The sequence below is a fragment of the Peromyscus maniculatus genome, chromosome 1, assembly GCF_049852395.1.
Source record: "Peromyscus maniculatus bairdii isolate BWxNUB_F1_BW_parent chromosome 1, HU_Pman_BW_mat_3.1, whole genome shotgun sequence".
NCBI lineage: Eukaryota > Metazoa > Chordata > Mammalia > Rodentia > Cricetidae > Peromyscus > Peromyscus maniculatus.
Window position 1 is genome coordinate 138,019,513 of NC_134852.1, and position 12,104 is coordinate 138,031,616.

General features: G+C 56.5%; 1 protein-coding gene across 2 annotated transcripts; it reads right to left on the bottom strand.

Moving 5' to 3' along the window:
* Window positions 1-3,032: 3,032 nt before the first annotated feature.
* Znf629 (zinc finger protein 629) lies at window positions 3,033-11,202 on the bottom strand. 2 transcript variants are annotated; one of them, XM_006977039.4, is made up of 3 exons: window positions 11,051-11,202; window positions 8,594-8,700; window positions 3,033-8,450 (listed from the first exon to the last, which is right to left on the bottom strand). In XM_006977039.4, the coding sequence occupies exons 2-3, from the start codon at window positions 8,664-8,666 to the stop codon at window positions 5,917-5,919; spliced, it is 2,607 nt and encodes an 868-aa protein (XP_006977101.1). In that variant the 5' UTR covers window positions 8,667-8,700; window positions 11,051-11,202; the 3' UTR covers window positions 3,033-5,916. The 2 variants fall into 2 exon arrangements, with proteins under 2 accessions (XP_006977101.1, XP_006977102.1); XM_006977040.4 differs by lacking the exon at window positions 11,051-11,202 and adding an exon at window positions 10,448-10,853.
* Window positions 11,203-12,104: the final 902 nt, after the last annotated feature.

The following is a 12,104-nucleotide window of genomic DNA, read 5'->3' on the forward strand; positions in this document are numbered from 1 at the left end:
GTCTAAACACAAGTCTAGGTGCTACACCTGGGTTGGTGTGGATCTGGGGTTGGGAACTGGGCACATTTGAGAACCCACTTCAGTCCACCCCCAATAACTGTGGGCCCCAGTGAACAATGGCGGGCATATCTGCAGAGACCTGTTTCAAGGAGCGACTCAACCCAGCTCACCCTGGAGAAGCCTTTGGTTAAGGGTTGGCCACGCCCTTGGCGGTCATTGGCCATTCAGATAACAGCTTTTGGATTGCATCCTGGGAGATGTAGTCCATTACCTCGCCCTGTGTCCCTGTTGTGCTGGCCAAAGGCAGGCGGATCTTTAATTTTGCCCACCCCTACTCTGCGAGCGCACAAACCACGACACCTCAGTATGGTGGTTTTTCATTGTAATCTGCTCTGGCCACTATCTGGGCCCTTGGAGAACGTTGGCCCAAACATGTGGAGTGTTGTTTCTGGATTCAGGGTGCTGTCCGCTATTCCGGCGGGGCTTTCCTGGAAGTCACCCTGGGACTAGAGCCATGGCCGGTGCTGAGCGGGGCTGGGGTGGGTGTGGAAGCGGCGGTCATAACCATGGTAGTGGCCTCAGGCTTAGGAACAGCAGTGCCTTTTGGGGGCTCTTCGGCCTTTCCTGCCGTCTTGCCTTCGTGGAGACTACAAGCCCTTTCTGCTTTCTGACCCCGCCTGGTTTCAGTGGGGTCGCAGTGGCCGAACCAAGGTGGACTGGAGACAGAAATGTGGGCCACTGTGACCTCGGGCGCGGAGCTGGCAGTGATGGGGACGCTCGCAGAAGCACGGGTCGCCCCAGGAGATGACATTGGGCCACCAAGAAAGCTGCCCCGACTGGAGTGGTTACGGTGGGAGGAACGCAAAGTATGACATCATAAAGACAGCCACCCGAGCTAGTGGGAGTGTCCGAGAGGCTTGTGCGCCAGCTGATCCCCTTCTCTTCCAGCATGATCCGTCCTCCCAAGTCGTGGCCACATGGCTCCTTAGGTAAATGCACACCGTTCCCTTAGAGGCAAGTCCTCACGGGCTGGCTGGGGGCACTCAAACCTCCATGTGAGGTGGATAAAGTAGAGCATACCACTTCCTTATATCAGACTCAAGATCCCCGTGCCTGGAGAAGTATTGCCACCTTAGGACAGGGAAAACAAAAAACCATCGGTCTGTCACATGGGTGCAGGGTCTGTCTTAAATGGCCAATAAGCTTTCTTTGCTAGTCAGAACTCTCCCTTGGCCAACTCTGGGCAAGCTGGAGTTAAAGCTGCCTCAGCATTTGATGGAGACGACTCCCAGAACTCACCTCAGGCTTTGGCTGCTACATTCGCGGGCTTGCCTCATGGTCACCGCCTTCTGATCTCTTCTTTCAACCATAACCGGACTTCCCTTTGCACTTAGCCTTTCTCTGAGGTGTTTATCCAGGGCCCAGGCTACAGCTACTGAAACCCAACTTCTGCAGTTCTTCCCCAAGGTCCAGCCCTGAGAATCGATGTTTAGGCCCCGCCCCTGGCTGCACCCCCATCGATCCCCTATGCTCTGGAGCAGTGGTTCTCAACCTTCTTTATGCTGTGACCCTCACTACAACAGTTCCTCATGTTGTAGTGACCCCAAACATAAAATTATGCTCACTGCTATTTCATAACTGTAACTTTGCTGTTATGAATCGTGATGTAAATATGTTTTTCAATGCAAAAAAGTCATGACCCACATGTTGAGACCTGCTGCTCTAAGTCAATGCCCAACTGTTTGCCTCCTCTATCCCACCCCACTCCTGACGTCTATACAAAGAAGCCCTGTTCCTAAGACCCCTAGACCCTGGAGTTACTCCAAATGCCATCCACTTCACTGTGGCAGGCATGACCTTTAGATCAGTCACTGCTCTGGTTCCCCTCCCATTGGGGTCCCTTGCCCAACTGAAGACTCTTCCAGGACAGAGACTGGTCTATTTCTTCCAGGGACATGAAAAGGCAAGTCCCCTCCCCAGCCCACCTGCCCATTCCAGGAACAGAAAGGGAGAAAGCTTATTCTGGGATGTGGGCTAGAGGTACAATAATATCCAAGAGAAGGCTAGAGAAATGTCTCGGGGGTGAAGAGCCCTTGGCTGCTCTTCCAGAGGACTTGGGTTCAATTCCCAGCACCCACATGGTGGCTAACAGCTGTCTGTAACTCCACTGGCAGGCACTGCATGTACATGGATGCTCAGACACATGCAAATAAAAACCCCATACACATCAAAAATGTTTTTACATTAAAAAGAGAAAGGTCAGGGATAGGCCTTTGTGTCTTCAGCAAGAGTCCATAACAGACGGGCAGAGACAGGCTGTGGCTAGTGTTGGTCACAGGCAGTCCCTTGGGGGCCAGTGACCAGACTCAGTAGGACAGACAGAAGCCAGCCTGGCACAAGGACTTCCTTGGAGTCATCCCACCTGCCTTAGACGAAACCTAGTTCTCAACAGGCCCAACCGTTACAAGGAGAAAATAGTGGCTGGTGTGGCGGTGGCCACCAGGCCACTCTGACTTCCCACATGACTTCCTGTGGGCCCGGGTAAGTGGCTGCACTTCTAGAGCCTCAGCCCCTCCCATGGGGAGAAGCTCTAGGCTATCCTGGGGATGGGACAGAAGCCAGGGCACCAGAGACCTCCCAAAGAGGACAGGTCACAGGAGAGCTGAGCTAGGCCCAGGACTCCAGAGACCCTAGAGAGGTAGCTGGCAGCTCTGAGAGCTAGGTCCTGGGAGCTTTTCCTGTGGTACTGGGAGGCTGCAGTGCTGGGCCCAAAAGAACCAGTACCAGAGCCACCAGGCAGCCATCCAGCTTACCAATGGTTTCTCTATCTCACGAGGCCATGGACTTTTAAAAATTCCATAAACCTGTCAACCTTGCACGAGCAAATACTGGCCAGGGAGCACAGGGCCCTGGGAAAGGGGCAAGCTTGGGACAATGCTGAGTTTCAGGGTCCTCGTGGGCCCTAGTTCCGGGAGAGGACACGTCTTCTGAGCTCACTGTTGGCTGAACACGCAGGAAGGAGAAGACACTCGGGAAATCTGACTCCCTTTATTCTCTTCAACTACTCAACATGACACTGGGGACACATCACCGTTACTGACACACGACACTCAAAAACAGGGCTTCCTCTGTGAGGGCAAAGGATTCTGGGAGCCACTCCCCCGGACTGGGGGGTCACGATGGTTTCAAGTCCTCTCCCCATTCACGGTTCCTTTATGAGCTCTATCTGACCTCCACACTTAACAACAGCTCTAGGTTTCCCCTTGGGGCAAAGCAGCCCCACCCTCTCCAATGCTTGTACCCCTTGCCCGTGGCTGCTGGGGCACTTCTGAGGGCCCTGGCCCAGTGTGGAGTTGGCTCCATTATGCCTTCCAGACTTAACTCTGGGAGACCTTTTCCTGAGCCAGTTACAAGGACTCTGGGTCCTGCAGCAGATCCCCTCTGTGGTGTAGCTAGGTCTGAGGGGGAGGTGACCAGAAGAACAGGTCTCACCATGAGCTCTGTGCTCTGCTCTTTTCCTGCAGGAACCCAGTCCACCACCTATCCACATGGTCCACTTAGAGCTGAAGTCAAGACCATAGCCCTCACTTGTCTCCAGGACATGTGAGCATCCTGCTACATATGCTACATCTTAGTCCTCAACAGTTTACAGCCATGTTACACTGACCGCCTCCCCCAGCAGTGACAGACTTTCAGACCTGGGTCTGAGGGAATCTGCTCCTGGTTTTACAAAGGATGCCTCTCTCTCTAGTTTCTGCTACCACCTTAGAAGGAGACGAATCAGCTTATACTTAGGAGAGTATCTACTCCATTTTATAGGGATACCCCCTTTACCAGCATTTCTGTCAATATACAGACAGGCTCCTCCCTGACTCCATGGTGCTCCCCCTAGCTGGTACTTGGGTCTCTAGGAAGGCTCTCTCTGTAATTGTATAAGATCTGCCTTTTCCCTCTCCCCGGGAGGACCGGCATTTTTCTCCCAGTATTCTCAATTTTGGTCCTTTCAGGCAATCCACTTGGGGACAGGATAGATGAAGAATGATGGGTCTCTACCTTTTAAACTTTTAGGTAATGGAATTAGAGGTCTTTCCCACAGCTTTATGGGGATCCAGGTCACTCTTCTGGGCACAGGACTCCTAAAGATCATATCACTTGGTGTCTTAGTCCTCCTACTCTGGACAGAATGTCACTAATGCCAGCATTGGGCTACCCAAATATGGGGGCGAGTCCTTCCCATCTTTAAGGGTCTTTGTTACAGATGTTTCTTGCCCAAGTTTTTCTTCAACCACTTTATAGGACAACTGTCTCTGCCCCGTCCCAGAGCTCATGTGAGCAGGTTTGGCTGGGTTAATGAAGTGTCTAGCCTGTGGTGTCTGAGGAGGAGATGGGTGTGGTAGGGGAGCCGTTCTCATCCTTCCGTGTCCTCCACTGGATTCTGGCTAAGGAGAGAAACGCCAAAAGAATCAGGTGGAGTCTGTCCCTTCCCAGTGCCAGGATCAAATCTGATCACCCCATCTCAAGGCCATCCAAGTACTGGGGATGAGGAAGGTGGTCAAGTTTCCATTGTCTCTTCAGGGACTCTGGTCCAGTCTGTGCCGTGTCAGGACATCCAGCCTGTGCAGCCTGGCTCATCCTGCAGGCAGCCTTACGTCGAGTTCACACAAAAGCCTGAGGTTTAGATCATGTTGCTGGTGAACCAAAGCTGTCTGTCTATTGTGTTGTCTTGCCATCCCTGGTCACCACAGAGATCCCACAAGTGGCTCTCGTGCACCTGGAGAAGTCCAGGGAGGACAAGCACTGACAAGCCTGGAGTCTCTGAAGGAATTTGTTCTTTGGAAGTTGGCTAGCAGCGAGTGGCTCTCCACTGAGGACAGAATTCGAGGAAACGGGACACCACTGCAGTAAGACTTGTGGCAGTTAGATTTCAGGTAAAACCTGTGAGACCTGAGAATGTGGCAGAGGCCCCTTGAAAGCCCAGAGGCCTCTCAGAGTAGACATCCCCAGCTGGGCTGGGGAGAGGCTGGTCCTGCCTGTCTGAGGAGAACCCTGACGGCCTGAACTGGGATCTGCTTGCACTTGAAGTTTAACAAGCTCCCAGGGGGAGGAGAAACTGGCCAGCTTCCAACTGCAGTTTCTCCACCATGCTTTGCTTCCCTTCAAACAAACATAACTTTCCCCTAATAGCTGAGGTGGTTTCTCAACATTTTCTCAATATTCTTACACTTAACGTTTGTTATGCACCCCAAACTCCAGCCCTTAAAATGGCTTGTCATTTTGGGGGGCTCTTACCCCCCCCAGTCTTCCTTCCCTTAGTACATACGATTCACCAAAATCCCCCAGTGCAATGGAGTCTTGTCCCACCTGAGGGTCTGGAAGCCCCTAGTCATTTCCTCCCCATTTCTCTTCTAGCTCAGCTGAGATCCCACACAACCTCCCTGCTGAGGACCTTCCTCTGGCCAAGGCTGCCGGGAGAGAATAAATACTAGGAAGAGTTCAGGTGTTTCCTCCATCATCCAGGGCACCTCACAAGTCAGTGCTGACTGTATTCCCTATACCTCTCCCACCCGAGGATTCTGATAAGGATTTTGATACACTTTTATGGGTTTGTCTAGAGACGTGTTAGAACCTCTTCCTACAATTAATAGGGCTTTTCCCCACTATGGTTTACAGGATTTCTCTGCTACAGACTTAAAGGGCTTTGTTTCCTACATATTTATAGGGCTTCTAACCCAGCAGTTCTTCTCTACGGCTTGTAAGTGGTTCCCACCCACAATCTCATAGGCTTCTCTTTGCTGATGCAAATGCACTATTTCTTCCCAGGGTTCTTGACCCTCCACTTTTCTATGATCTGATGGGGTCGGCCTTCTTTCCCCACAATTTCTCAGGAGAGAGAGGACCCTGGTCTCCGAACCTACTTCACAGGGAGACACCTGGGTGACAGCTCCTGTGGAGGAGGAGAGCTGCAACTTCTGTGAAGCCGTCTCCACACTCAGGGCACAGATAGGGCTTTTCCTCTGAGAGAGTTTTAGGACTTTCCTCTTCCCTGTGGCTGCTGCTCTTTGGGGGGGTAGAGGCCTCTCCCTCATCTTCCTGGTTTGTGGACAAGGTAGCTGGCTCTGAAGGGGGGTCCTCAGGAGTGGGGGCCCTTTCTTGAGTGTGGGTTTCCTGGTGGCGGGTAAGAGCTAGTCGATGGAGGAAGGAGGCCCCACAATCAGAGCAGCTGTAGGGTCTGGCCCCCAAGGGGCTCCTGAGGTGTTCCAGCAGCACTGACGAGCTCTTCCCCAGCTCCGAGCTCTTCCGGGACTTGCCACCCGCATGGACTTTCTGGTGCTGCAGCAGCTCAGAGCTCAGGCCAAAGCTTTTTTTGCATTCTGGGCATTTAAAGGGCTTTCCACTTAGGAAGGGACTGGGCTCTGCCCCTTCCCCGAGGCCAGTCCTACCCTCGGGAAAGAGAAAGGGCTTCTCATTGCCGTGGGTGAGCTGATGTTGCAGGAGCACGGCCCTGTCTAGGAAGCTTTCTCCACAGTGGGAACAGACATAGCTCTTGGAGGACAGTGGCCCCAGCCTTTGGCTGAGACCCTCCTGACCCTCTGGCACTTTCAAGGACTGTCCTGGGGGGTCCGCTCTGCCCTCTGGAGCACCTGGGTGTGAATTGCCTCCAAAGGGGAACCTGGGGGAGCGGAACTGCAGAGGCTTGGGGGCCGGGTGTGCTATGAGACCGTCTGCATTTTTGTAGGGGTTTTCTCCAATGTGAACCCGCTGGTGCTGCATGAAGATGCCCTCATCATTGAAGCCCTTTCCACAGACCAGACACTTGTGGGGTTTGGCTCCTGGTGGCGGGGTCAGCAGGGCAGGATCCCCAAGCCCTAGCAAGCTGTCACTCTGAGCTCTCCGGGCAGGTGTCTTGCCTCTCTCATGGATCACGCGGTGCTGCTCCAGCTCCTGAGCCTCCAGGAAGGCCTTGCCGCAGTCGGAGCACACGAAGAGGTTCTCGTCCATGTGTGTGCGCACGTGCGTGATGAGGTTCGAGCTCTGGCTGAAGCTCTTGCCGCACTCGGGACACTTGTAGGGCTTCTCGCCCGTGTGCGTGCGGCGGTGTTGGATGAGGTGCGAGCTGCGAATGAAGCTCTTGCCACAGTCCGAGCACTTATAGGGCTTCTCGCCCGTGTGGATCCGCTGATGGCGGATGAGCGTGGAGCTCATGATGAAGCTTTTGCCGCAGTCCGCGCAGATGTACGGCCGCTCCCCGCGGTGGATGCGCTGGTGGTTGATGAGGTTGGAGCTGACGCTGAAGCTCTTGCCGCACTCGGGGCACTTGTAGGGCCGCTCGCCGGTGTGTGTGCGCTGATGGCGCAGCAGCGTGGCACTCAGCGTGAAGGTCTTGCCACAGACGGGGCACTTGAAGGGGTCCTCCCGGAGGTGCGTCCGCTGGTGCTTGATGAGCGTGGAGCTGTGGCCAAAGCTCTTGCCACACTCCAGGCACTCATAGGGCTTCTCCCCCGTGTGCGTGCGCTGGTGCTGCGTCAGCTCGGAGCTCTGGATGAAGCTCTTGCCGCACTCGGTGCAGCGATATGGCTTCTCCCCTGCGTGGATCTTCTGGTGCTTGAGCAGGTTGTGGTTCTGACCAAAGCGCTTGCCACACTCGGGGCACTTGTAGGGCTTTTCGCCTGTGTGTGTGGCCTGGTGCTGGATGAGGTCCGAGCTGCGGTAGAAAGCACGCCGGCACTCACCACACTTGTAGGGCTTCTCGCCAGTGTGGGACCGCTGGTGCTTGATGAGGTTGGTGCTTTGGGTGAAGGCTTTCTCGCACTCCGTGCACTTGTAGGGCTTCTCACCCGTGTGCGTGCGCTGGTGCTGCACCAGATTGGAGCTCCAGCTGAAGCACTTGCCACAGTCGGGGCACTTGTAGGGCTTCTCCCCTGTGTGTGTGCGCTGGTGTTGCACTAGGTGCGAGCTCTGCGTGAAGCTCTTGCCACACTCGGAGCATGTGTTGGGCCGCTCCCCGGTGTGGATGCGCTGGTGGCGGAGCAGTTTGGACCACTGGCTAAAGCTCTTGCCACACTCATTACAGATGTATGGCTTCTCAGCCCCAGAAGGGCGGCCCTGCACCAGCTCCCGCAGGCTGGGTTCACTGGCAGTGACTACGGGGGTGCTGTTCCAGGTGGTCAGGGTTCCCCACTGCCAATTGGTCTCACAGGCCTTGGTCCACTCAGATGGGGAAGGGACTACCTCAGAGGCTGATGGGTCCATAGGGGTCTGGTGGTCTAAGGGGTTGGAAGAACCCAGTGTGGCTGGGGAATCCTGAGGGGCTGAGGCATCCTGGGAAGGGCTCTCCAGGGGCATTTCTGGTGGGTCCTTGGATTCTGGACTCTGAGCTGGATCTCCCAGGATGATCTCCTCCCCAGAACTTTCCTGCTGAGGGCTCTCCTCTTCATTCCCACTTTCAGCACCTACAGACAGAAAGGGAGTCTCCAGCCCTCATCTCCTCTCACAACATGGGATCTGGTCTCTCTTCCCTCCCCTGTGATTGCCCAGAGTCGGGGCCCCTCCCGGAGCCGGGGCCACTAGAGCCACAGTCCCTTGTGCCCCTCACCTGGGTGAGCATTGTTCCGGATCTCTTCAGGACCCTGCAGATCTGGGCCCCACAGCACCGTCTCGGGCTCCATCCCAGAGCTCCTGACTGCGAAGGTTCCAGGGACTCTGTTGGGGAGAGATGGCCACACAATTCCACTTGGGTTTGTGCTTTTCTTTGTGCGGCCGCTGCTGTGACTCTCAGTGGCCTGCTGCCCTCTTTTCTGGCACCACCTCTCCCTGAGCCCCATGCCCCAGAGGCCTGGTTCCAAACACTGTAGATCTTAAGACCTCAATGAAGCAACTCAGTGAATGGAAAGAGTCAATTAAAAACTCGTCAGTCATAATCCTTTGTACCTAGATGGAAGGCTGGAGCGCTATCCAACATTCACAGGGGAGGCAGACTTTCACCCCACACATCCCATGCCCAGAGGCCTGGAAACGTGTTATTTTGCAAATCAGACAAAGCTCATTAAGACTCCAATTTTCTTCCTTTATGGGACTGCTAATTGAGACCAATAAACTCTTCCTTTATGAGCCCCAGAGAGAGCTGAGACTGACAGCTTTTAAAGGGTTAAAAAAAAAGTTTCCCTGAAGGGACAGAGACTCACAAGACTGGAGCACTTTGCCATCATCTAAGCAGAGAAAGGGGGTCAGCCTCGGGGTGGGAAGGTGAGGTCTGAAGTCGGGGATTCTACAGAAGACCTGGGGACTTGGGAAAGCGAAAGGGAGAGGAAAAGGGATGCCTGGCTTGGTGGCATGCTTGGGGGGGATAGAAACAGGAAGACCAGAAGTTCAAGGTCAGTCTCAGCTACATGAGATCTTGTCTCAAACAAAAGGAAGAAGGGGAAGGAAGGAAGGTGGCAGGCTGGTGAGCAAGTATCCACCGGGAGGGCACGGTGACTATCAGGTGTCCCTGCTTCTCTCCCTGCCTTGGGAGACTCGGGGATCATTTGTCCATTTCAGAGATTAGTACAGCAGCACCGGGAGATAACTCCACGGCCCAACCTGGAAAATAACAGCGCTAAGACCACACACGCCGCGCTCTGTGTCTGGCTTGCCCCTGTGCGAAAGCACCCAGTGACCTTGACAGTCACATGAGACGCAAACTTGTGGGCTACTGGCAGGAGAACCAGGAGTAAGGCTCCGAATGAGCCCCGACTGTGAGAATGGGCTGGAGAAATTCCGGGGAGCAGCTGGACCCAGTGACGAGGTCGGAGAAAATGGGTCTCTTGAGCTCCCCAAAGCCATCCATTTCCAGACCCGCCCGGGGAACCATCCTTCTGCCCCGCTCAGTTGGTCGATGCTTTTTTATCACATGCCTAGGACAGGTGGCCAGTAACAACTTCGCTGGATGACTGAATGAACTAGACATGGACACCCCTTGCTCCCGGAAAACCTACTTGGTTCAATGTCTTTAACGATCGGTTGGCAAAGGGAAGCAAGTTCAGAGTGAGCCCCCTGGGGCTCAAAACCAGGGATGCTTCCCAGGAGAGAGAAGAGGACCACAGGAGCACACTGCAGGAGGGCGCTCACATTTACACATGTAACGGATCCCTGGAACGGCCTAGCCTTGGGGTGACAGTGTGGACGGGTACTTTGTGCACCAAAGCTCTCCAGGAGGCAGCTGGTGTGTGAAGCCGCTGAAGCAACAGACAGCTAGCTGACCAGTGCAAAGGAGCGGCCGCAGACTCCGAAGTTAATGGCAGAAATGAGTGTCATCTCCACAGTCTCCCCCGACCTGTGTCTTGAGCGGAGATGGAGACCACTGGAGGCGCCTCCCCGGAGCGGGGAAAGGTACTCTGCTGAGCAGACCGAGGGCCGGTAGGAGCTCAGGTACTTGGACTGAGCGAGAAACTTCAACTCGGGGGCCTACCTTAGAAGGGAAAGGGTTAATGACAAGGCCACAGCCAAGAAGTAGCAAGGGCAGGGAGGCCAGAAGTCCTGGGAAGCAGCCCGGGCCGGGGAGCGCCAGCCGCCGGCCCCCGCGGGCCCCGGGGAGGCCCGAGGCGGGAAGGACGGCCCGAGGCGGCTGCCTTCCCGCGGAGGAGGTGCGCGCGGCCCAGGGTGACCCTGACAAGGAGGCAGCGGGACCGCCCTCGACGCCGCCCCCCGCCCCCGGGCGGACCCGGGGCTCCAGCGCTCCCGGCCCCGCAGCGCCGGACCCCGGTCCCCGGCTCCGAAAGGCCGGCCGCGCCGCCAGCGTCCCCTCCCCGCCGCGATCGCCCAGGCTTTCCCGGGTCCCGGGGAGCGGCGGCCGCCCCGCCGCCCCCGGCCGGACCCGCTCGCCCGGCGCGCGCGCGCCTCCCCTCCCCCGCGGCGGCCCCCGCGCGGTTCCCACAATCCCCCGGCCGCCGCCCCCGCCGCCCCGGGCCCGGCCCGCGCCCCGCACCCGTCGCCGCCTCCTTGGCCCTATTGTTCCCCGGCGGCTGTCCCGGGCCTCCAGGCCACCCCGGGAACCCAGGCGGCCCCGACTCACGGCTGTGGGGTCCGGGAAAAGCCGGAAGACTGAGGCCAGCCCCGGGGGACTTAACCCCTGCCGTGCCCTGCCTCGGGGGACCGGCTGGACGCCGAGAACGCCAGGGTCCTTCTCCAGGGGTGATTCCCGGCTGAGGACCCGGGGACCAGTTCAGGGTGACTGGGACGGAGCAGGAAGTGACCCCAGCTTCCCGGGCCCCTCTAGCCTGGAGTCAGAACATCAGCTCTATGGGATTTAACCCTTTGCCTCCCACAGCATGGGAAAAGAATGGGGAGGGGAGCGCGGAAGCAAGGAGGGGGGCTGGTGACGCCCCTCTTCCCTGTGTCTAGCGGGGTCGCGCAAGATCAGCTTTTGCGGGAGCTCAGAGGCCGGCGAGGGGCCCTGGATTTCTGGCCGTGCTCTCTCTCTCTCTAACGGCTCGGCCAGCCGCCCAGTTAAGCTGATCGCGGATTCGGCCGCGGTGGGTCCCCTGAGACCGGCCTTTGTTTGGACTCACCCTGGGAGGGGGCTGGTATGCCTGAGCTAGTGACTAGGAGGAGCAAAGGTTAGGTGGCCCAGACCCGGTCCAGCCTAAGAGCAGAAGCTGAAAGGCCAGGCAAGACTAGCCTGGGCTACGTGGCCCCGCCCCCACCCCCTTTGTCCAGCTACCCCCCTACCCCTTCCATCCCCCCCCCCCCCCCGTCCTGTCTCCTTAGAGGAGGAAACTGAGACCCTGGGTGGCCGCAGAAAAGCCAGTGTCGGGTCCCTGGCGACGGTGGGCAAGCATTATTCCCTGCATCCCAGGGTAAGGTATCAATTCACAGCAGGGCAATCCTTCCAAAAACCTAGAAGCCAGAGGTTGTGATGAATGCCTGTCATCCTATTGCTCTGGAGGCAGAAGCAGGAGCATCAGCAAATTCAAAGTCCGTCTGGTCCACAGAGTGCCAGGCCAGCCAGGGCTACATAGTGAGACCCTGTTTCAAGACAATACAACGACCTCCCAGGACCCAGGTAACTGGATTCCCCAAATTTTCCACCTTGTGTCTCATTTTCTCCTCACCACAATCCGGAGAGA

Coding starts and splice junctions, on each gene's coding strand:
- Znf629 (XM_006977039.4), bottom strand. CDS start 8,666: ATGGAGCCCGAGACGGTGCTGTGGGGCCCAGATCTGCAGGGTCCTGAA. Junction 8,451..8,593: donor CCGGAACAATGCTCACCCAG/GTGAGGGGCACA, acceptor TTCTGTCTGTAG/GTGCTGAAAGTGGGAATGAA.